Source organism: Petromyzon marinus, chromosome 40 (assembly GCF_048934315.1).
Source record: "Petromyzon marinus isolate PM22_M1 ecotype Great Lakes invasive population chromosome 40, UKy_Petmar_22M1.pri1.0, whole genome shotgun sequence".
NCBI lineage: Eukaryota > Metazoa > Chordata > Hyperoartia > Petromyzontiformes > Petromyzontidae > Petromyzon > Petromyzon marinus.
Window position 1 is genome coordinate 1,539,905 of NC_133706.1, and position 24,001 is coordinate 1,563,905.

The 24,001-nt window shown below is 54.2% G+C and overlaps 1 protein-coding gene across 3 annotated transcripts in view; it reads right to left on the reverse strand.

The window, feature by feature from the left end:
- SLCO3A1 (solute carrier organic anion transporter family member 3A1) overlaps positions 1-24,001 on the reverse strand; it is a 100,623-nt gene that overhangs the window by 60,882 nt on the left and 15,740 nt on the right. For all 3 annotated transcript variants that reach the window (XM_076073005.1, XM_076073006.1, XM_076073007.1), the window contains 2 exons: positions 19,028-19,186; positions 18,246-18,339 (listed from right to left, as the gene is read on the reverse strand). In XM_076073005.1, coding sequence (XP_075929120.1) covers positions 18,246-18,339; positions 19,028-19,186 — 253 coding nt within the window. The remainder of the gene's footprint in view (positions 1-18,245; positions 18,340-19,027; positions 19,187-24,001) is intronic.

Here is a 24,001-nt window from a genome sequence, read left to right on the forward strand (position 1 = left end):
CCCTTGCACCACAGCTCCTGTCCCCCTGCACCACAGCTCCTGTCCCCTTGCACCACAGCTCCTGTCCCCTTGCACCACAGCTCCTGTCACCCTGCACCACAGCTCCTGTCACCCTGCACCACAGCTCCTGTCACCCTGCACCACAGCCCCTGTCACCCTGCACCACAGCTCCTGTCCCCTTGCACCACAGCTCCTGTCCCCCTGCACCACAGCTCCTGTCCCCTTGCACCACAGCTCCTGTCACCCTGCACCACAGCTCCTGTCACCCTGCACCACAGCTCCTGTCACCCTGCACCACAGCTCCTGTCACCCTGCACCACAGCTCCTGTCACCCTGCACCACAGCTCCTGTCACCCTGCACCACAGCTCCTGTCACCCTGCACCACAGCCCCTGTCACCCTGCACCACAGCTCCTGTCCCCTTGCACCACAGCTCCTGTCCCCCTGCACCACAGCTCCTGTCCCCTTGCACCACAGCTCCTGTCCGCCTGCACCACAGCTCCTGTCCCCTTGCACCACAGCTCCTGTCCGCCTGCACCACAGCTCCTGTCCCCTTGCACCACAGCTCCTATCACCCTGCACCACAGCTCCTGTCACCCTGCACCACAGCTCCTGTCACCCTGCACCAAAGCTCCTGTCACCCTGCACCACAGCTCCTGTCACCCTGCACCACAGCTCCTGTCACCCTGCACCACAGCTCCTGTCACCCTGCACCACAGCCCCTGTCCCCCTGCACCACAACTCCTGTCACCCTGCACCACAGCTCCTGTCACCCTGCACCACAGCTCCTGTCACCCTGCACTACAGCTCCTGTCACCCTGCACTACAGCTCCTGTCACCCTGCACTACAGCTCCTGTCACCCTGCACCACAGCTCCTGTCACCCTGCACTACAGCTCCTGTCACCCTGCAACACAGCTCACAATGGAACTCTCCGTATCAGCAGCGCGACTCATTGCTTCCTCCTCCTCTCTACACCCAGGAACCGGGTTGCCACTGCCGGGCCTCGTTTCTCCGTGGCAGCAGCTCCCGCCGTCTGGAACACGACCACCACCACCACGACCACCACCACGACCATCATCACCACCACCACCACCATCGTCCCACTGCTGCTCATTCACAGCAGCAGCAGCAGCAGCGTTCAATCCCCGCCTCCTTCAAGAGACACCTGAAAGCCCCAGTCTCTCTCTCGCCCCGCTTCAGAGTGAAACGAGAGCTTGGCTCCGAGCCTCAGGAGTCACGCTCCTTTACTTATGTCAGTGAAATACCGTGCACATTATAATTTGCATTATTATTATCATCATCAACATCAATGAGCTGGTGGCATCCTTGATTTATCCCGGAGAGATGCTACACCTATTGGTCATCGACCGTACTGACCGCGATGTGACCAAATCACTCAAAACTACCAATATTGTTGTTTTGCTGCTACAGTCCGTATGCACGTAAGTATGTTGAACTTTATTCGCACCGTACGTCGCCAGCCGTGCTGAATCTGAGTGAACAACACGCAACGGTACGCCGCTCGCAAACAGCACGAAGGCACCGACTCCCATCCCATAATCCTTGCAGCAGGCACGCCCCGTGACCACGGCACTGCGCGTGCGATGGTTTCAGCCTCGTCAAAACCATGAGACCGAGGAGAGTGCAGAACCTGTGGCTATATTATAGCTCGAGGCACCAGCTTAAAAATGACGAGAATTTCTGGCGTGAAATCACGACGTGGCATTACCCAAAACAGCAAATACGCCCGACAGGTTCCCTTTGACATATTTGTCTTTTTATAGCCACAGTGCGTTTGAAGAATGCGTTGGGAGGTGTTTCGTCTCTGTTAGTTATTTGTGCTCGTGCCATCACTGGCAATGCAGCAGCAGCAGCATCACCTCAGAATTCGTCAAGAAACTAATTTGCATCGTGAGAGACGTGGCCGTCCCAACAGAGCAAGCAGCGAGTGAAAGTCCCTAGGATCAGTTTCCTTTTCATCAGAACTCATCAGCAGGGTAAAGACGTACCGTACACGTTCACTGCTGCTCACGCCTCGAGCCTCTACATGGAGAGGGCATTACGCCTCAACACCATGGCGACCCAGCAACCACGAGCCCAGATTTGTTAATAAATGCATTGCAATGTTACGAAATATCCATTACATAACAAGAAAAAACTCACCTCAAATCGTCAGTAACTCTGGCTTTAAAAGGGGGGAATCGAAATATACATGTGTGTGTGTACAGGATGTGGAAAGGCAATATTTAAAGCAATGGTCCTGCTTCATAGCACACAGGGACAGCAGCAATGTGCTCTGAAAAAGGGTCGTCGCCCGAAACATCGTCTGTATGTTGTCCTTCTCAGGCGACGCAGTGCTATTGAGCTGCGCTGTCTCTCCACCGTGGCAGCGTCACCAAACACTGAAGTGTGCTCGGCGCGTCTGGACGCACGCTCGGCCTGCCTTTTGAAACACTCCATCAAGGTCGGAGACTCGCGGGTCACCCGCAGGCTTGCGATGTCTACTTCATACAAAAGAGGGCAAAAGTAGCATTTTTAAAAAAATATATATACCTTAGGCCTGATCATTCGACTTATCCGCTCTACCGTCTACAATATTGCGCAGTGTAACGCGATCCATGTTCAAGATCACACAATGGACGGGTGGGGGCGGGCGGGGGGGGGTTGACGGGACAAACCGCGAAGCCCTCAAAGTAATTTACCGCGCCTCAGAGGGCTCCCCGCTAGTTTTAAATAACAAATAAATAAATATCCTCGTCCATAGCTGCCCACTCCCATCTCTCTCTCCCCTTTCATCCCCCCCCCTTCACTCCCTCCGTGCTGTGCCTCTAGGCACCAGAATTACAGTACTGTACATGGAATGCCAAGAACAACAGCCACCACCACCGCCACCACCACCACCGCCACACTGCCACCAACAACAACCTCCATTCGCCACTAAGTGGCGGTGAAGTCACCGCAGCTCTTGTGCCAGGCTAAGTGCACGTTGAGACCACGTGAAGTGTCGAACGCCTGGTAGGAGGTCACGGGACAGACCCAGGTGGTGCCATGGGTTGACTGAGATGACTGAGATGAGTGGCTGATGCACCACCTGTGCCCCCTACCGTGCCACCTTGCTGCATTTTAGCCGCACGGCCCTCTGCTCGTTGTTGTGAGCGTCACTCTACTTCCCTCCATTGTTGCAGGAGGGCGCCTGCTTCCAACTGGCCAGCAGCAGCAGCGTCCTTCACGAGCCTCCTCCTCCACAGAGGCCAACACCACCAATACCAACACCCGCCACCATCCACCACTAAGTGGCGGTGAAGTCACCGTGGCGCTTGTGCCAGGCCAGGTGCACGTCGAGGCCACGTGAAGTGTCGAAGGCTCGCTGACAAGAGGTCTCGGGACAGACCCAGGTGGTGCCACGAGACCCAGGTGCCACCACCACCACTGTAACCAGCAACTTAGCAACGCGCACCAAGGCCACGCCGAGTCCCATGACTTTTCCTGGCGAGCCAGCAGCGTGTCACCAATTCCTTGGCGAGTGAGACGCTGACCAAGCCCCCATTGGGTTGAAGCGAGCGACGAGGCACTGAATGTCAAAACCGGTCGAGGGTTTTGTTTTGCGTTAAAGCGATTCTGCTGGAAAACAACAACAACAGCAAAATGCTGCTCCTGAGAAGGCCGTGTGGCTGATGACTGTCAACTGATCCAAGTGCATTGGCAACGTTCAGAAGCGCCTTTTAATGAACATATTCGGAAACGTCATCTTCACCATCTCTGCCTCTCTCCCTCGCTGCTCCTCCCTCCCTGCACACTCGAGCTCCTCCGTCTCTCTAGGCGGGCGGATTAGCCCTTTGAAAAACTCTGCAGAGTGCGGGACAGACAGCTGCGCGGTTCCCGCTAATCCTTGACGGGAGCCCCCCCCCCCCAGCCCCTGCCACCCGCCAGGCCCTAAAAATAACGGGCCCGGAGTAAAAGAGAGGCTGGAGGCAGCCCGCGGGGACACTGTACCGCGCATCGTAGGTGGCGATTCAACCCGGGGTAGCCCCAACCCCACCACCACCACCGCACAAATGGTGGTGGAGTCATTCGCACGGATGTAGTGCGTACACGTGCGTGTGCCGCGTTGAACTTCTTTCGCACCACCGGACGTAGCCAACCGTGCTAATCGGAGGTGCGGGCGGTGGTGGGGCGGGGGAAGGAATCAATCGCGATTCTGGGTCACGACCGGGTTCAAGAATTGCTTTGGGAGTGGGAGGGGGTGGGCTCGTTCGTGACCGCTCCTCGTTTGAGGTGTCCGGAGCGTGCCCAGTGGGCCACGTGGCCAGTGGGCCACGTGCCTGGTTTGTGCCTGGTTTGTGCCGCTTGCCTCCTGCGTGTGTCCGTGTGCCTTGTCCAGGGTGGGGAGCGGGAGCGTGGCGGTTAGCGCTGCACTACAAACCCGGCGGCCAGAGTTCGATTCCTGCTCAAGGCCAACACCGGTGACGATTATCTGAACCGGTCCTGGGCCTCCCCTAGGTCGACTCAGCCTCAAATGAGTACCTGGTGCGGTGCGTAGTAAACATCGCCACTGGGGAGACAAAGGCGGCCGGGCGTGGTAATCGCCACCCACCCCCTCGTGTGCCACAGTCCCAGCCATCACAGGTGCTTCTCGCTAACAGCACTTGCCCCAACAGTCTGTTAAGGCTATAAGGGGGATCTTTGTCTTTTTGTGTGCGCATGCGCTGCCCGCGGTTTTGGTTGGTGCCTTTCATCTCCTTTGAACTGTTTCCTACGCATGTTTGTGGAACTTCCTTCGCACCGTGCGTAGCCAAGTGTGCTAATCGGAAGTGCGTTTTGTCCGTACCGTGTCAGGTTGGTCGGCATGTCTCAACTGTACTGTGCATTTACGTGTTGAAATTCAAGTCTAGCTCCTACCTCCTACCATATATTGAATTCGTTCCATCTTGTCTAATGTCGACCCCCCTTATTGTTTGTTCTATCTGTCCTGTAATGTCGCCCGTACTGCCCCATCTGTACTGCACGTCTCGTCTGCTCCTATCGCTCTGTCCACGAGCACAACGGAAACATTTGCATGAGGCTTGCGTGAATCAAAAATAATCAATTGCCATGCGCAGGCTTTGCTGCACATGGTGTGAGCATCAATTTTAATTTGCTAATCATTATGCACCTATACCCCGAGGTGTGTGTGTGTCTCTCTCTCGCTCTGTATCGCACTCTCACGGGGGTCACCGCTGCGGTCCAATCCGCCCACGTGAGAGTGGCAACTCCGGTGGCTTGGTGGGAACCTCTCTGGCTTGCGGCTGCTCTTGAGCGTGCCACCTCCAGCGGCAGGCTGACATCGCACCGGCGGAGAGCGAGCGAGCACATCCCCTGGGAGTCGGCACCGATGCCCGGTCCTCGTTCTCCTCTGCTGGAGCTCACGCCGTCATCTTTGCAACGTCTCCCGAGTTCGCTACGCTTCCTTACCAAACTAAAACTTGTTTCTTTGTATTTCGCCATGTCAGGCCCACTGAGCTGTGTATCTCTTCTTACAGAGCAACTGCGATGGGCTTCCCTACAACGTGGAATGAGTGTAATCATGATGGCAGTGATTATAATAATCATAGCAGTAATTATAACCTTGCTGATCTCATCAAGGGGCATACACCATCGCGTGCACGGCGGTCATCCTCCCAGCGGCTTTTGGCTAACCGTGGAACAAAGACGGTCGTCACCGCATCGCGTGGCGTTTCCAGATGCGCTTCTGCGGCCGTCTGGAACGCTCTTCCAATATTAGGAAGCAACTGGAGCTATGCACTTTTAAATCATCATCTAGATTGAAAACTAATATCTTTACTGTTTTGTGTGCTTACGTTGTTGTCCTGCCCCCGCACCTCCGATTAGCACAGTTGCCTACGAACGGTTCGAAAGAAATTCAACATACAGTACAAACATAATGATTTGTCATTTTGTTGTCAAGTTAGGACGGTGACGAGGGCATGTTTTGTGATGACTACTTTGTGCAAAGCCACAGCAGTGACCAGCCCTGTCATGGGAATGTGGAATTTACAGCAACTGGCTCAGAACTATAAATGGACGTGAGCGCCCTGCCATGCTCACACTGATCAAACTATTTTATTCTGTCTAGATTTGAAGTTTTCGTGGTTCTTTCAGAAAATCACGTAGGTATAAAATAAAATACATTAAATCACGTTTCGATTGCTGTGGTTTTCCCACCTGATGATGATTGCTTGTGTTGCAATCGAAACGCCGTGATTTAATTTATTTTATTTTATACCTACGTGACTTTACCGAAAGAACTAAAGAGTATTTTATTCTGCTGTTTGCAGGAGGAAAGTGGTGTCTCCTAAACTACTATTAAACTTTTGTTTTTACTTTACCAGGAAAGGCCCACTGAGCTGTTCTTTTAAGCAGTGACTTGGCCGCAAATGATATCTACTCCCCTCCACGCACTCCCCTACCTCTCCCCTACCTCTCCCCTCTCATCTCACTCCACTCCCCTCCACGCACTCTCCTACCTCTCCCTCTCATCTCACTCCACTCCCCTCCACGCATTCTCCTGCCTCTCCCTCTCATCTCACTCTACTCCCCTACACGCACTCCCCTACCTCTCCCCTACCTCTCCCCTCTTACCTCACTCTACTCCCCTCCACGCACTCCCCTACCTCTCCCCTCTCATCTCACTCTACTCCCCTCCACACACTCCCCTACCTCTCCCTCTCATCTCACTCTACTCCCCTCCACGCACTCTCCTGCCTCTCCCCTCTCATCTCACTCCACTCCCCTCCACGCAATCTCCGCGCCAGCAACCAACAATTTTTGTTGAAGCCGCCGGTCAACCTTAGCTCAGTGGGAGGTCGCTCCATCTCCTCTGCTGCCCCCATTGTCTTGAACTCCCTTCCCCCTGCCATTCGCGTTGCCGACTCCCCTACCCCTGTTCAAGTGCCAAACATTCCCTCTTCGCCCATGACTCTAAACTGCCACTCTCTCTCTCTCATTATATGTAGCAAGTAAATATGCGCACCGTTATGTACAGTCTCTTGAGATGTTATTGCATTTAGACACTTTATAAATGCCTATTTCATTGGCTGCGATGTTCGGCTAAAATCTTTTATCGAGTGTTTTTTTATTTCCTTCTAAATGACTTCAATACAAAAAAAATGTATGAGCAGTGCATCAGAACACCACTTCTCTATGTTGTGCCTTTTAACACAGCGGCCGTCTCTTAGAAGGAGGCTTCACGCGGAGAGTCGTTGAGCCTCAGATTGTCGCTGTCGCTGCTCACTACTCTAGAGCAGCCCCCTTCAGAGGCTGCAGAGATATCCCATTGCAATGACCACGATATTCATGACCACGATATTCATGACCACGATATTCATGACCACGATATTCATGACCACGATATTCATAGTGAAGGCAGAAAAAGAGGGTATGGTGGTGATCTTTTTAAAAGTCACCGTGATTTATTCCTGCTCAAATGAGCACTGGGAAAGGTGCTCATTTGAACCCTGTGCTAAGTGGTGAAAATTCCACGATCATATGGCAGGGGTGAGTCTAGCCATAGGACAAGCGCTCTTGACTTACCTAGCTTACAAAGTGGTACGTATTTGATCAACCCCGGAGGGATGATGGGCTGAGTAAACCCACCCCCCACCCCCAACAGCAGCCAGGATTTGAACTCGCAAAACTTCGGGACGCGCAAGCCACTCGCTCTGCCGCTGAGCTGCAAGGCAGACCGCGTTGTGAACCCGTTTTCAATTCATACAAACAGTGGAGCGTGATACGTCTCTGACCTCACGTCGTACTGGAAGATGACGCTACAGCGTCGCGAGCAATTTCACGGCACCGCAGTGAAGACATGGGACAAAGTGACCACCTCAACCCTCACCCCCCTCCTCACCCCTAACCCTCCTCCTCACCCCCTCCTCACCCCCCTCCTCACCCCCAACCCACGGGCCTGGGCGCCGGTACGTGTCGGCGGAGGGCCTCAGACTGACATTGTCTCTCTGCGAGCGCCGGGTTCTAGATGGCTCAATTACAACTCAGATGCCTCTCTCGCTCATCGCTCAGGAAGGAAGGGGGGGGGGCGGTGTGGGCCAAGCCTCCGTGGGGAGGCAGCTAGCGTGATGGTGGGGGGTCCTGGCACGCACTCAGCTACTCTTAGATTTGACCGATTTCATCGGCGGTCTTTACTCAGTTCGGCACCGCGGTTCGCAGCGGCGATCCGACGACTTCAAGGCGCGGGGGGGGCCTCTCGAGGCCGTCGCTAAACTCGGAATCTCCTGGTGGGGCACTCTCCGTCAGCCGCCGATTTTACCACCCCCCCCCCCCCCCCGTTACTCCACTCCCCTCTCTCTCGTGTATGTGTGTGCAAAGACAAAGATCACCCAGCTCCCCCCCCCCACTCCACCATGTAGCCTTTAATAGACTGTTGCGGCGAGCGACTGCAAGCCCAAGAATGCGTGGGTGGTGTGGCCAGCACCACGCCCAGCCGCTCCGGCCTCCTCAGCGCTGATGTTGACGTTCACACCGCCGCCGGGTTCTGTCGACTTTTTATTTTGACGGCTGAGCCAACCCAACATCGACCCAGTCACACACCTGGATATTTACCCAACACATCACCTGGAAATTGACCCAGTCACACACCTGGATATTTACCCAACACATCACCTGGATATTCATTCATATTCATTGAAGCTGGTCAACACCTAGCCCATTGACCCACCACATGGGTACTGTGCGCGAACACCTATGAAGCTCGGCACGGCACAAAAGGCGGTTGGGGTGGTCAGCACCACACCCGGCCGCCTTTGTATCCCCGGTGGCGATGTTTGCACACCGCACCAGGTACTCATTTGAGGCTGAGTTGACCTAGGGGAGGCCCAGAACAGGTTCGAATACTCGCCACTGTTATTGGCCATGAGCGGGAATCGAACTCGGGTGGCCGGGTTCGAAGCGCACCGCGCTAACCGCTGCACTACCACAAACGCGCACGCACGCGCACTCGTTGAATCCAGGGTGAGCGCGGAGAACTCGTGGGGCACAGCGGGAGGCGCCTGGCCGCTGACAAGACTCTTCGCCCGCAGCGGCAAACACCGCACGGCCCGTCTCGCACGGCCAGGCCCCGCGTTGGCAGCCCGCGAGCCCCGTGGTGGTGGTGGTGGTGGAGGGGAGCTCCCGCCGCTACGGAGCGATTGTGAAGCGTGGCTGCGCCCGGTGCGAGGTTGTCAGGAGAAATCTCCGCGCCGGATCGGTCATCTGAGTCCCAGCACATTGCTCCGCTGTATCGCGATTCACAAATCTCCATTAAAATTCTTACACATTTTATTTTTTATTTTACCAGGCAAGGACCACTAAGCTATGTAGTCGCTCTGTTTCTTCAGAATCGACCTGCCTCTCACAAATGATAGTTCAACGAAGATGGCTTATAACGTGGACATTCATATCAGCCAAAATACCGTGAACGCACGTCGATTCTAAATATGTAGGGAGAAAACCCAAAAACCCGGAGAAAAATCCGCAGGACCAAATATACAGCAGGCGTCAGGGTCGGGATGGAACCCACGACCTCCTGCATACCAGGCGAGGTAGTTAACATCTCGCCACCGTGGCACCCATTCACCCCAACGAGTGGGACCTTCTGACCACAATTCGCATCCGTCGTGTGAAAAGGTCGAGAGGCCATCGTGGTCCGGGCCACTGGTTCCAAATCCATCCTTTCCTTTCTTCTCCAAGACCCTGCAGATATTGTGCGGCTGGCACCTAACGCCCAAGGTTGTCCTCTGACAGTCTCACCACCACCACCACCACCCACTTCAAGATCTTTCCCTTTCATTTGATAAAGTGACATCATTTGGAGAATCTGGCATGCCCAGCAAACGCCGAAGAGTTTTATGTATTTTTTTTAAATCAAAGTGTAATTAAAAAAAACGAGCGCTAGCGAAGGGAGTCTGGGCAAATATCCACGTTGCCCTGAACAGGGGCTTGGCAACATTTAAATTTAATTCTCCAAATTAAGCGTCGGTGACATCATGGCCTCAGCTTGGCGCTTAGCACAAGTGTAGCTGTGTGTTCGGAGTTACATTTTTAATGAGCTTAACATTCCCGTATATATACATATTAAAACACTTCGTAGAAATGCCGGTGCTTTAATTAATAACGCATAAAGGCCAAAATGCACAATGTCAAATAAAATACGATTAAACTCCGCTTAAAAAAATAATTCCGCAACACAGAGACACCGTGTAAATTAAAAGGGTTTCATTAAAGAGCTCTCACGCGATTTTTTTCCACGCCTCACCGCACACAACGTGACTCCCAGAGTCCACGAGCCTGACCCGCAGGGCCAAGATCTAAGCGGCATTTAAGCAACGTCGTTACTGCGTTTAAAACTTTGCGACACCACTTTTGTGTTGGTGACCTCTTGGTGTGCCGTGTCCTTTGTCTAAGGCGTCGGCGATCGCGATATTTACCAACAACATTGCATTAGATTCTCTCAGTTGCATCCAATTGTTCAACTGACTTACGTGCCAAATTCACGGTCTTCCCCGGCTCCTTGTACCTTTAACTTTCGCAGTGGAAACATTAATATTTAGTTTCTTGCTTTATCATGACAATGTCCATGGCTTGTAAATTTTCTGTTTGTATACCCTGCACTCCGTAATACATTTATATCACTCATATTATGAGCATATGCCATTTTAACATCGTTCATATTAAAAAATATTTTCGAACTATTTCACGGTTACATCTCTTGTTGTTGTAATTGCTACGTTATATATATACTTCTTCCACACGAGAGGAAACGCACAGAGTAAACAAACCCAAAAAAACCTCTCCACCAGCTGAAGGAGTGAGGCTTCGCGAGCCTCGGGCGAATTTACAGCGAAAATTACAAACGACGACACGTGAACGTCCGTCACCCGACGGGCATCAATGCCGCTCCTCAAACTGGCGCTCACCAACTTGTGGCAAGCCCCCCGATGCTGACCGTACAAGGGCCCCCCCCCCCCCCCCCATTACCGCACTACACGGGCTGCATCGGAGTCTCGCCTCTCATCCCTCCCCCAATTCCCACAGCCGTGAACGCGACGTGCTGGGCGCCTAAAAACCTCTTGGGCCAGCGGGAAGCCAAAGAGCTGCACGAGAGAGCCTCAGTGAGAGCCGCTTTTACTGGGCACGTACGGGTTCGGTGAATCGTACTTCGCTAAGAGGGGCCTTGTGAGGGGCAGCTGTGAGGGGCGTTGTGAGGGGCAGCTGTGAGGGGCAGCTGTGAGGGGCCTTGTGAGGGGCAGTTGTGAGAGGCAGCTGTGAGGGGCCTTGTGAGGGGCAGCTGTGAGGGGCCTTGTGAGGGGCGTTGTGAGGGGCAGCTGTGAGGGGCCTTGTGAGGGGCAGCTGTGAGGGGCAGTTGTGAGCGGCAGTTGTGAGGGGCCTTGTGAGGGGCGTTGTGAGGGGCAGCTGTGAGGGGCCTTGTGAGGGGCAGCTGTGAGGGGCCTTGTGAGGGGCGTTGTGAGGGGCAGCTGTGAGGGGCCTTGTGAGGGGCAGCTGTGAGGGGCCTTGTGAGGGGCCTTGTGAGGGGCAGCTGTGAGGGGCCTTGTGAGGGGCAGCTGTGAGGGGCGTTGTGAGCGGCAGTTGTGAGGGGCCTTGTGAGGGGCGTTGTGAGGGGCAGCTGTGAGGGGCCTTGTGAGGGGCAGCTGTGAGGGGCCTTGTGAGGGGCGTTGTGAGGGGCAGCTGTGAGGGGCGTTGTGAGGGGCAGCTGTGAGGGGCAGCTGTGAGGGGCCTTGTGAGGGGCGTTGTGAGGGGCCTTGTGAGGGGCAGCTGTGAGGGGCCTTGTGAGGGGCAGCTGTGAGGGGCCTTGTGAGGGGCGTTGTGAGGGGCAGCTGTGAGGGGCCTTGTGAGGGGCAGCTGTGAGGGGCGTTGTGAGCGGCAGTTGTGAGGGGCCTTGTGAGGGGCGTTGTGAGGGGCAGCTGTGAGGGAGCGGTGTGAGGGAGCGGTGTGAGGTGGTACAGTGAGCGGTTACCGCACGTGAGGTTTCGAGTTCAAAGCTTGGTTTGGGGTTAACCCCACCCAGCAGCTCTCTCCTGCCACTTTACGGGGAATTCAACAACGGTTTCCCTGTGGAGAGACTCTCCCCCGCCATAGGAACGTGGAATGTACACAACTGGTTCAGTGCAGTACGCAGGAAATTAGCACCGACTTAATTCTCATTTGAGCAGTAAATCACTATGTCTCAATGTCTCTCCGAGATTCAATTTGAGTTTCTTCGTCAGAGCAAGGCCCTAATGCGAGTAGGCCCCAGAGGCTCAACGACACTCGCTGGGGCAAAAGTTTCGGGAGGTTCCCGCGCGGACGTGGGGATATGCTCATAAGAGTAAGATCATTAAAAGCGGCGGTGTACTTATGGTTACATGAGAACAGGTGGGGTAGTGATAGGGGTTGGGGTAGTGATAGGGGTTGGGGTAGTGATAGAGGTTGGGGTAGTGATAGGGGTAGTGATAGGGGTTGGGGTAGTGATAGGGGTTGGGGTAGTGATAGGGGTTGTGATAGGGGTTGGGGTAGTGATAGGGGTTGGGGTAGTGATAGGAGTAGGGGTAGTGATAGGGGTTGGGGTAGTGATAGCGGTTAGGGTAGTGATAGGGGTTGGGGTAGTGATAGGGGTTGGGGTAGTGATAGGGGTTGGGGTAGTGATAGGGGTAGTGATAGGGGTAGTGATAGGGGTTGGGGTAGTGATAGGGGTTGGGGTAGTGATAGGGGTTGTGATAGGGGTTGGGGTAGTGATAGGGGTTGGGGTAGTGATAGGAGTAGGGGTAGTGATAGGGGTTGGGGTAGTGATAGCGGTTGGGGTAGTGATAGGGGTTGGGGTAGTGATAGGGGTTGGGGTAGTGATAGGGGAAGTGATAGGGGTTGGGGTAGTGATAGGAGTAGGGGTAGTGATAGGGGTAGTGATAGGGGTAGTGATAGGAGATGGTTATGGTGAAGATGATCGCTCTGTGTGCTGCAGTGGAGGTTGGTTACAGTGAGGGGGAGTAAGAAGGGAAAAGGAACGAGAGAAGGAGACCGGGCGCAGGGCGAGGGAGGCAAAGAGAGGGACAGCAGCAGAGATTGGGAGAGTAGAGGGTGGGATGGGACACGTTGATATGCCACTAAGTAGGAGAGTGAACTTGAGTGTTACCAAAGGGATATTTGATGGTGCCTGCTGTTCATCATCATCATCATCACCGGTGTTAGTCACGGGGTGCGTTTTCATCGGGTTTGTACGTTGAGCGCAGCACGGAACGCCGTGTATTAGGGCGGTGGCGGCACGACATCTCCATCCCCCCCCCTCCGGCCAGGAGCCGAATGGTTGGCTCTGGAGTGTCAGGCGGAGGAGTTCCTGATCCCTGACTCCCTCCAGAGCGATATCTGTGTCGTCGCAGTCACCGCCGCCACTGTGCGCTGCGAGTCAATGTCTTTGTGACCGCAGGGCTCGGCTCCATCGCACCGGCGTTTCATCTCTCCACGTGTTCTGCCTCTGTGTGCTGCACGGTTGCATTTTACTTTTTCAGGCGCTTTGCAAAAGACGTCGAGGAATATATATGTGTGTGCGTGTTCGGCCCGGTGTGTAAACATTTCATAGCTTGGTCCAAATGGAAATGAAGTAGTTCCCGCCACGAGTTGCAGAGGTTCACGGTTTGAATTCAGCGGCCGCCCCAATGAATACTGCGGTGTGTGTGGAGTACTAAAAATGAAAACACTACGCGCTGTCTGCTTCACCGAGGCCCTCCAAGATGCCACGACGTAATTCGCGCGAGTAGGCCATTGTGTGCCGGCGTCACGGCCACCTTACTTTGCCAAATTCTGAAGAGAAAAACACCGCAAACTGCTCAAAAGGGATCCACACGGCAACGTTTCACCCCCTAACGCGACAACTTGGCAGGACCCTGCTGACAAATAGCCATGAGACTCGGTGAGGATTTCCTGGGAAAACAAGCGCAACACAGTTCGAATACAAACAAATTGTACCGCAGCCAAGGTTAACCGCCATTTCCCCCAAAATGTTCTGAGAAGTTCCGGTGTATATATATTTATTTGGTGGTCTGAGAAGAAGTGGTGTGGCATGACGTCGTATACCGGCCCAGGTCCACCACTGGTTGCGTCTTAAACAAAGCATCGTCTTACTCCAATCTAAAACGAATGTCTACGCATTCAAAGACAAAGATCCCCCGTGTAGCCTTAACAGACCGTTGGGGCAAGTGCCGTTAGCGAGCACCGGCATGGCGCGCAAGGGGGTGGCGTGTGGCCAGAACCACGGCCGAACGCCTTTGTCTCTCCAGTGCTAATGTTTACACACCGAACCAGGTACTGATTTAAGGCTGAGTCGACCTAGGGGAGGCCCAGGACCGGTTCATATATCGATGGCCACTGATGTTGGCTGTGAGCGGGAAATTAACTAGGGTTGCTCAGTTCGTAGCGCAGCGCGCTAACCATTGCCCTACCCACTGCCCGAGTACACACACACACACACGTGTGTGTGTGTGTTTCGGCTCTACAAAAATATTTTCTCCGAGCCAAATCATGCCCATCTCACTTTCCGCTGCCTCGCTTCTTTGAACGTGACCTCAACATTCACTACAGAACTGAAACGAGAAGGGCGGGCCCCCGGGTCTTCAGCGGCAACTTTCTAAATTCGGCTTCTTAACCAGGGCCCCCCTCCGAAAAAAACCAAGCAAGAATGTTTATTCTTGCTTGAGCTGCAGTCATTCCTGGGCCTCGCCTAGCCTAGCACAACTCTCACGCGCCACGTTGGGCTGGGCAGATGTAGCCACGCGGCGGGACGGCGTTCCCTCGTTATTCGCGATGAGGGACAGTACCTGAAATGAATATTACGTGAATAAAATATAAATACGTAAATAAGCTTTTAAATATATGGAAATTATCATAACACGCGATTATGCTCCAGATGCGATTCGCGGATAGCCAAAATCGCGGATAGCAAGTTGGTGAATGAGAAGGGAATACTGTAGCTACTGGACTTTCAGTGGCCACCCGTTCATGTTTCAAACTCCAAGGTACCTGGCCCCTCTTTGAATAAGGTTCAAACGGTTACCTGGAAAACACGCCTTGTTCGGCGGCTACCCGTTAAAAAGTTCCCGGAACCAAGTAAACACTTCTACACGCATTGCCTCGGTCATGCAGCCTGCAACTCAACACCACAGCCTCTATTTCCACCCACCACCTCCTCCTCCTCCACCACCACCACCACGCTTCACGCTGCCAGTGCTCTGATATCTCACGGCACAGCAGTGACCTCCGACCCCTGCAAGGGGGGGGGGTCACTGACACAGCCACCGCCGTGCATGCGTTGCACGCGTGCTGTCAATTCTGGTCGGAGGGTCATTTTGCATTTTTTGTCCATTTAGGTGGCAGCACGCAGAGCGGACCACTCTTGAGAACGATGTCACGGGAGTCTCCGGTGTCCATGCCGTGGCGACGTAGGACTGTGCAGAAAAGTTACCGCCCGGCCGTGGGAATCGCGTAGCCGGCGAGGGCACCAAGAGCCCTTGCTGGGCGACAACAAAACTGCCTCGGGCTCCATCACCGCCGCTGGGAGTTTGTCAATTCAAGGAATCTGTCGGGCGATGAGGCTCAGCGGTAGAGCGAGCGGCTCGCGATCGCAAGGTTGGGGGGGTTGAGTCGGCCCAATGTCCTTTTCAGGGTCGATAAAATTAATACCTCTTTGTGGGGTAGTCAACAGTGGGCGTCCTGTGGATAGAATCACCCCCTGCGATAGGAATGTGGAATTTGCACCACTGGTTCATGTATGCATGTTGAATTTATTTCGCACCGTATGTAACCGAACGCGCTAATCGGAGGTGCGGGGGAAGGACAACAAACTAAACACAAAAAGCAGTTCTCAATAAATGAAGGATACAAAGAGGAAATCACTTTGACTCTTTGACCATCACTACCACATGAGACCACGACATTTGTCCGAGAATTTAATAATTATTTAGACAAATCATAACAATGTAATTTGTTAATCGAGGAAAGCTCACTGGATCTCAACGCTCCCTTTGTGAGGCGCGTCCTGTGCTTGAGATGTTCGGCCAAATTCCATTACAAGAAGTGTTTTCTGCATTTACCAACGGAATTATCCGCTCTCTAAGCTCCCCTGGTGTTACACGCGAGACCAATTTCGCTTCGTAGTTTACCAAATGAAATTGCCCGGGCGCTGATGAAATTGCCCGTCGGCGACGGGAAGCCGCGTGGCTGGCGAAGGGGGCAGATGCATCGGGATCCACCGCCGTACTCCGCTGTTGCTTCCATTTCAGCCGGAACGCTGCTCCGGAAAATTATCTTCGCCTTCCTTCTTACGCTCCCCGTGCCCCCCCCCCCCAACCTCCCACTCCTCCCGCTTTCACCAAACTCGCACTGACCAGCATGGCGAAGTACGGTCAAAAGGTCCCCCCTGCGAACCGCACGGCATGCTTGAGGCGTTCATCCAGCAGTGGATGAACACAAAAAGGTTGCAGTCGGTGTGCACGTGCAACTCGAGGTCGTTTACCGTCGTGAGCTACGCACAGGCGTGCTGTTTCTATCAGACGGGAGGAACGTACGATTGTTATTATTATTATTTGTGAGACATTAAACGTTCCCCACTGAAGCTCGCCTGCTGCAGTGCGGCCACACGACCCGTCCGCTGACTCCACGGCCGGGGCGGCTGACGCAACAGCGCCAAGCGTCACCGCTGTGAGCGCGCGCGAGTGTGCGCGCCCCGCCGTCTAAATTGGGTCACACTCAGAGGTCGGAAATATTACTTAGACTGCGAAGGAGCTGAAGTCGGCTCATCTGTCAACGTCAACAACCGCCACGGCACAGCCCCACGAGGTGCCGCTGTTAATGATTAATAGCGCACGTGAGCAGATGGTAGCTTAAAGGGAGGCGCGGCCCGAAGCACAAAACGCCCGTCACCTCGTACACACGAACCGAGGAGGGACGGCTTCCCAATGTTTAGAATTTTGTGGGCGAGTCTGGAACGAAATTGATCTGAAATGTGACGTCGTAAGGAGGCGACGTCGCGTCACTGACGTCACTGACGTCAGTGACGTCGCGTCACTGACGTCACTGACGTCAGTGAAGTCGCGTCACTGACGTCACTGACGTCGCGTCACTGACCTCGCGGCATCGCCGCTTTGTCCACCGACATGAGATGCCGGTACTTCGGTTACTTCTGGTGTCCACAGGCGGTCACGGACACACTCAGAGACCGCACAGCGACGGAGTTCATCCGTATCCCAACCGGAGCGAGTTGGTGAGCACTGTATGAATGAATCGCCTTCGCGCGACCTCGACTTTGGCTCGAATTCTTAAAATAAATGTTTTCAATGTTTGCATTAAAATGCATTGTTTTTATGGATGGAAACTTGACGGGAAAAAAAATTAAGCACTTAACATTTCAAACGATCCAACCGGTTGCATTGAGCGGGTACATGAACATTCATGGAAACAGATGGAAACTTACTCGCATCCAAACGAGCAAAGACATCAGTTGCTGAAAGAAGTTTTTCCGCACGAAACAAACGTCAACGTTTTAAAATGGTCAACCGCGGCGCTTGAGCACTGAAAGGGGTGGATGGAAGAACCGTATCACAAGCCCAAAATCACCCCCCTTAAATTATGGTACATTCCACAGCTATGTCCCATGCACACTAATTTCAGCAGCAAAGCAAGGAGGGATGAGAGTGGAGCATGCCACTTCTGTCTCAAAGTGGGGGGGGAGGGGGGGAGGAGATTTTGTGGGTTTCCCTACCGTCCTCGATACATTTCTGCAACCGTCTGGAACGCTCTTCCTTTCGATATCAGGAAGCCACTGGAGCTATGCACTTTCAAATAATCGAGATCAGGGGTCGGTAAGCAAAATAACAAGAAGAGCTATATTTCTAGAATCCAGTCAGAAACTCAATGCATGTGAATACGAGACGATGGTCCCTAATGAAGTCAGGGAGTGTTCCTTAAAGAGATGCATGTGGCTCCAGAGCCACAGGCTGCCGACTCCTCATCGCAGTTGAAAACTCATTTCTTTAGAATTGCTGTTTGTGTTTAGTCTGTTGTATTTCCCCCCGCACCTCCGATTAACGAAACAAGTTCAACATACGTACACACAACGCACCGCAGCTGTGGCACGGGACCCTCCTGATGTCCTGTGGGCATGAGGCGGCCGTGGAGAGGTTCGGGTCAGGGGCTCGGGCCGGTGGAGGGGCGGGTAGAGAGACGGACTCACCGATGTAGACGGAGGAGTCTCGCTTGGACACGTGGTCGTCGATGTACGAGACTCCGAGCGGCTGCACCGGCGTCGCCCCCACACCCAGCAGCATCTGCGGACACCAACATCGCCACCGCCGTCGTTTAAATGGCCATTCACCGGACCGCCATAATTGCTGTCGTCATTTCAATAATACGATTAACTACACCGCCATCATCATCATCGCTACGATGTCATCACTGCCACCGTCACCGTTGTAAAGGACCCTCAGGATTACCACTACTATCATCACCATCATCATTTAAACTACCATTAATGGCACCACCACCATCATCATTGTCCTCAATCTAAAGTCTAGAATTTCACAACTGCCATCACCAAAAGCCACCATTGCCATGACCACGACTGCCACTACTGACCAAAACATAACGACCCCCACTTTCATCACGATCCTGACCATTACGATCAAAAGCCATTGTAAATACGCATCACCACGTCCCCAAAATCGCCAACACAGTACAGATATGAAACACAATAACGATAAAACATCTCGCAGAACTCCGAGCCTATGGACCCGCACGGGATTGGACAAATAAAGAGCTTGCAGCGGAGTCGGCCGCGACGTCTCCCTTTGACCGACGACAATTCCGGGGTTTGTCAAGCGCAACGCTCCCGACCACGATACCGATGGAGCCGCCTGCTTCGTCGCTCTTCCATCGCTCTGCAGCTGCTCCCCCTCACCCCACCCGATGTCTCCGAGGTCCTGACCGCCACTCCCCTGCCTCCGTGTGACCTCTCACCTGCGCCCCGATGAGCAGCAGATAAAGGAAGTCGGTGGACTCGGGGTCGCTGGTCACGCACATGCGGTCCCGCGCGAACTTGGCGGCCGCCTCCGTCTCGCCCGTCACGTTGGGTCGGCAAACGTCACTCCGCACGCCCAGGGCCTTGTAGGCCTCGCCCTGTGCCGGGGGGGGGGGGGGGGGGGTGTTGATTAAGCGAGCGTTGTTTATTTTTAAGGTAGCAGTCGTCTTGGTGTGGTGGAGAAAAATAAAATCGAAATTTTACTGCGGTCGAAAATATTGGGACGACAACACGAGAGGTTTTTTTTTGGGCCAGAACACGTAAATATATAAATGCGTCGTTAAACCCGCCACCACCCGACACAGCCAACTAGTAAGGTTTGTCACGTAAACAGAACGTGCCCATTCGTCACTAGTACAGCGCGCCGGTTGTGTGTTGGAGAGCCAAGCCGCAACATTGACAATTATTCCGCGATGACGACGGTAACCAAAGCGTGCCACCGTGGCGACACAACGATTAGTCGAGCCGAAGGCAAAAAAAGATTTCACACTCAAGCGAGCATCGAGGCATCGGTGCTCATCTCCTGTCTACAGCCCCGCTGGGGCAGTGGTGGAAATTCCGCATTCCTATGGCGGGGTACGGGTCGATCACAAAGGACAATTGCTGTTTGACCTCCCCACAACCACGATTTGAACTCGCAACCGTCCCGAGCCACCTGGCTGGATTAACGCGGCCAAACGTTCAATTAAAACCACGTCTAGTTATTAATGTTGGCGTGAGGGGTGTGCCATATCCATTCCGCACCCCCCCCCCCCGCCCCCATGAATACTGAGTTGAGCCAATCAGTGAACTCTAAGATCCTCACTGAGTCACCTCGGCTCGCACGTTCACGCTGCGACGAGAGACCAACCTAACGAGTCCGAGTGGCCTCGTTGGGTTGGTCTCTCGCCGCACCCGCGCCCATTTGCGGCGGGGGGCCGCAGGAGCCGCAGCCACCGGCGGCCGCTGGGCCGCTGGGCCGCTGGGCCGCTGGGCCGCTCCCTCCGCCGGCTCGTCCTCGCGCCGAGATTATTCTCGTCGTCAAATTTCGTTCGGAAAAGTAACGCCGCCCTGAGGCGCCATCGTAAGCCGTGGTCACGGTGGGGGAGCGGGATGGGGGCCGGTGGTGGTGACAGTGGGGTGGGGGTGAGGGGGTGGGGGGGTGAGGGGGTGGGGGGGTGGGGGGCCCCCAGGGGAGGCGGGGGGCGTCGACCCCCCCCCTCCCCCTCCCAGAGGCAAATGGACTTCAGTCGTGATGAATAGCGGTACAAAACGCTATCGATCCCTGCCATGGATCCTATTAGACTATTACCGATATTTAATCCTCGCGATATTCGCCGCCGGGGTGATTTAAACCGCCGTGACGGCCGGGGACGGACACCTCAGCACCACCGAGCTGACGGCCAGAGCGTCAGGTTCACAACCGATCGCATCATCGCCTGAGGCTCCAACGCTGTCGATAACGGTTCAATTGAATCACAACTTGCATTTACTCAATAATCAAATCAGAATGGGGGGGGGGGGCTTCTAGCCAATGGTAGAAATTCCACATTTCTATGCCGGGGTCTAGTCTATCCTCATACAGTCTGGTGACATCGCACTGACAGACACACGCACAAAGACTAAGATCCCCCGTACAGCCTTAACAGACTCTTGGGGCAAATGCTTTTGGTGAGCAACTATGAAGGCCGGAACGGGGGAAGGGGTGGGGGGCCAGCACCATGCCTGGCCGCCTTTGTCTCCTTGATGGCGATGTTTAAACACCGCACCAGGTACTCATTTTGAGGCTGAATTGACCAAGCGGAGCCCCAAGACTGGTTCACATAAACGTCACCGGTGTTGGCCGTGAGCGGGAATGGAACTCAGGTCGCCGGGTTCTTAGCGCAGCGTAGCGCTAACCATGATACTACCACTCCACAAGCACAAAGATCCCCCGTATAGTCTGTAACAGACTGTTGGGGCAAGTGCTGTTAGCGAGCACCTATGAAGGCCGGCACGACACACGAGGAGGTGAGCGGCCAACACCACGCCCGGCCGCCTTTGTCTCCCGAGTGATGATGTTTACTACACACCGCGCCAGGTACTCATTTGAGGCTAAGTCGACCTAAGGGAGGCCCAGGACCGGTTCAGATAATCGTCACCGGTGTTGGCCGTTAGCGGGAGTCAAACTCGAGTCGCCAGGTTCGTAGTGCAGCGTAGCGCTAACTTCTTCACCACTGCTCCCCACGTACACACTCACACGCACGTGCACTCACACGCACGTGCACATGCACACGCACGTGCACACGCACGTGCACACGCACGTACACATGCACGTACACACGCACGTACACACGCGTACGCACGTGCACGCACACGCACGTGCACACACGTACACACGTACACACACACACGTACACACACACGTACGCACACGTACACACACACACGTACACACACACATACGCACACACGTACACACACACACGTACACACACGCACACACGTACACACACACACACACAACAACAACAACAACAACAACCGCCATTCGCCACTAAGTGGCGGTGACGTCACCACGACGCTTGTGCCAGGCTATGTGCACCCTGAGGCCACGTGAAGTGTCGAACGCCCGCTGGCAGGAGGTCACGGGGCAGACCCAGGTGCCACGGGTCGACTGACTGAGATGACTGGCTGATGCACCACCTGTGCCCCCTACTGTGCCAACCTGCTGTGCTTTAGCCACCCGGCGCTCCGCTCGCTGTTGTGAGCGTCGCTCCTCCGCCCTCCGTTGTTGTTGGAGGGCGACTGCCTCCAACTGCCCAGTAGCATCCTTCACGAGCCTCCTCCACAGAGGCCGATCTTGACACCGCTGGTACCAGTCATCGGCAAGTCCACTCAGCTCCACGTCCTCCTGTACCACATCACTCCATCTCTTCTCTAGCCCGTGCCGCGCCCGCTTAGCCCCCTCAATCCGGCCAAACAAAAGCTGTTTCGGCATGCGGTGGCTGGGCATGCGGGCTACATGACCCAGCCATCGCAGCCTTGCCTGCCGGAGGAGCTCACCGATGGGACACTGCCCAGATCTTTCAAGGATTTGTGAGCTCCTCACACAATCCAGTCTGGTTAAACCCAGGATGGATCGTAGGCAGGTCAGCCTAAATGTTTCTAACCGGCGAAGATGTTCCATTAGGGGGGTCCACGTTTCGCAAGCGTAGAGAAGGGAGGGAATGACCGTGGCCGAGAAGACCTGAAGCTTAGTGCGGAGCGACAGACCAGGTAGCTTCCACACAGCGTTACGCAACCGATGAAAAGATATTGCCGCTCGACTGATTCGGAGTGAGACCTCTGCTGTTAAACTGGAGCCAGTCATAAGCACACTGCCCAGGTATGGGAAACTCTCCACTCTCTCCACAACTGCCCCATCACCGATTGGGAGTTGTGGGGGTGGAGTGTCCGATGGTACAAAATACCCAGGCAGGTGCTTAGTTTTGGTGGGGCTGATGGTAAGGCCCCACCTCTTAGTGGCACGCTCCAGTCTCAGCAGCAGCGTCTCCAACTCCTCCTCTGACTGAGCAGCTATTACCAAGTCATCAGCATACATAACGTGGTTGAGCAATAGGGAGCCATCCCTTGACCGCACCCGGGCATCGATTAGCCTCCCATTATATCTGTACCATATGGAGATTCCCCCGGTACAGCTATTGAAGGCTTCACGAACTACGTGGTCAAAATAGATGTTAAATAATGTGGGAGCCAGAGGACATCCCTGTCGCACCCCAAGGTGTACAGGGAATGGCTCTGACTCCCGGCCACGTAGTTTTACCCGGGCCCGCTCACCATCATGAAGGTCCTTAATGATCGTGAGCAGAGGGTCAGGTACTCCAAAAGCACGAAGAACGACCCAGAGCCCAGGCCTACTGAAGGGGGACCGCACAGACTGTAACAACTACAGGGGCATCTCACTCCTCAGTGTGCCGGGAAAGGTCCTGGCAAGGATTATTCAGCATCGCCTTGCCAGGCACGCTGAGGAGAGGCTTGCGGAGCCCCAATGCGGTTTCAGGAAAGGACGGTCCTGCACAGATGCCATATTTTCTGTCCGTCTGCTACAGCAGAGGTGTAGGGAATTCCAACAAGACCTACATCTCTGCTTTATTGACTGCACACACACACGTACACACGTACACACACACACACGTACACACACACACGTACACACGTACACACACACACGCACACACGTACACACACACGTACACACGTACACGTACACACGTACACACGTACACGTACACACGTACACACGTACACACACACGCACCACACACACGTACACACACACATGTACACACACACACGTACACACGTACACACACACACACGTACACACACACACGTACACACACACACGTACACACGTACACACACGTACACACACACACGTACACACACACATGTACACACGTACACACACACACACGTACACACACACACACGTACACACGTACACACACAAACACGTACACACACACACACACACGTACACACGTACACACACACACGTACACACACACACGTACACACAAACACACACGCACACACGTACACATACACACGTACACACACACACGTACACACACACACGCACACACGTACACATACACACACACACGTACACACACACACACGTACACACACACACGTACACACACACACACACACGCACACACGTACACACACACACGTACACACACACACACGTACACACACACACGTACACACACACACACGTACACACACACGCACACACACACACACACGTACACACACACACGTACACACACACACACACGTACACACACACACACGTACACACACACACACGTACACACACACACACGTACAAACACACACGTACACACACACACGTACACACACACACACACGTACAAACA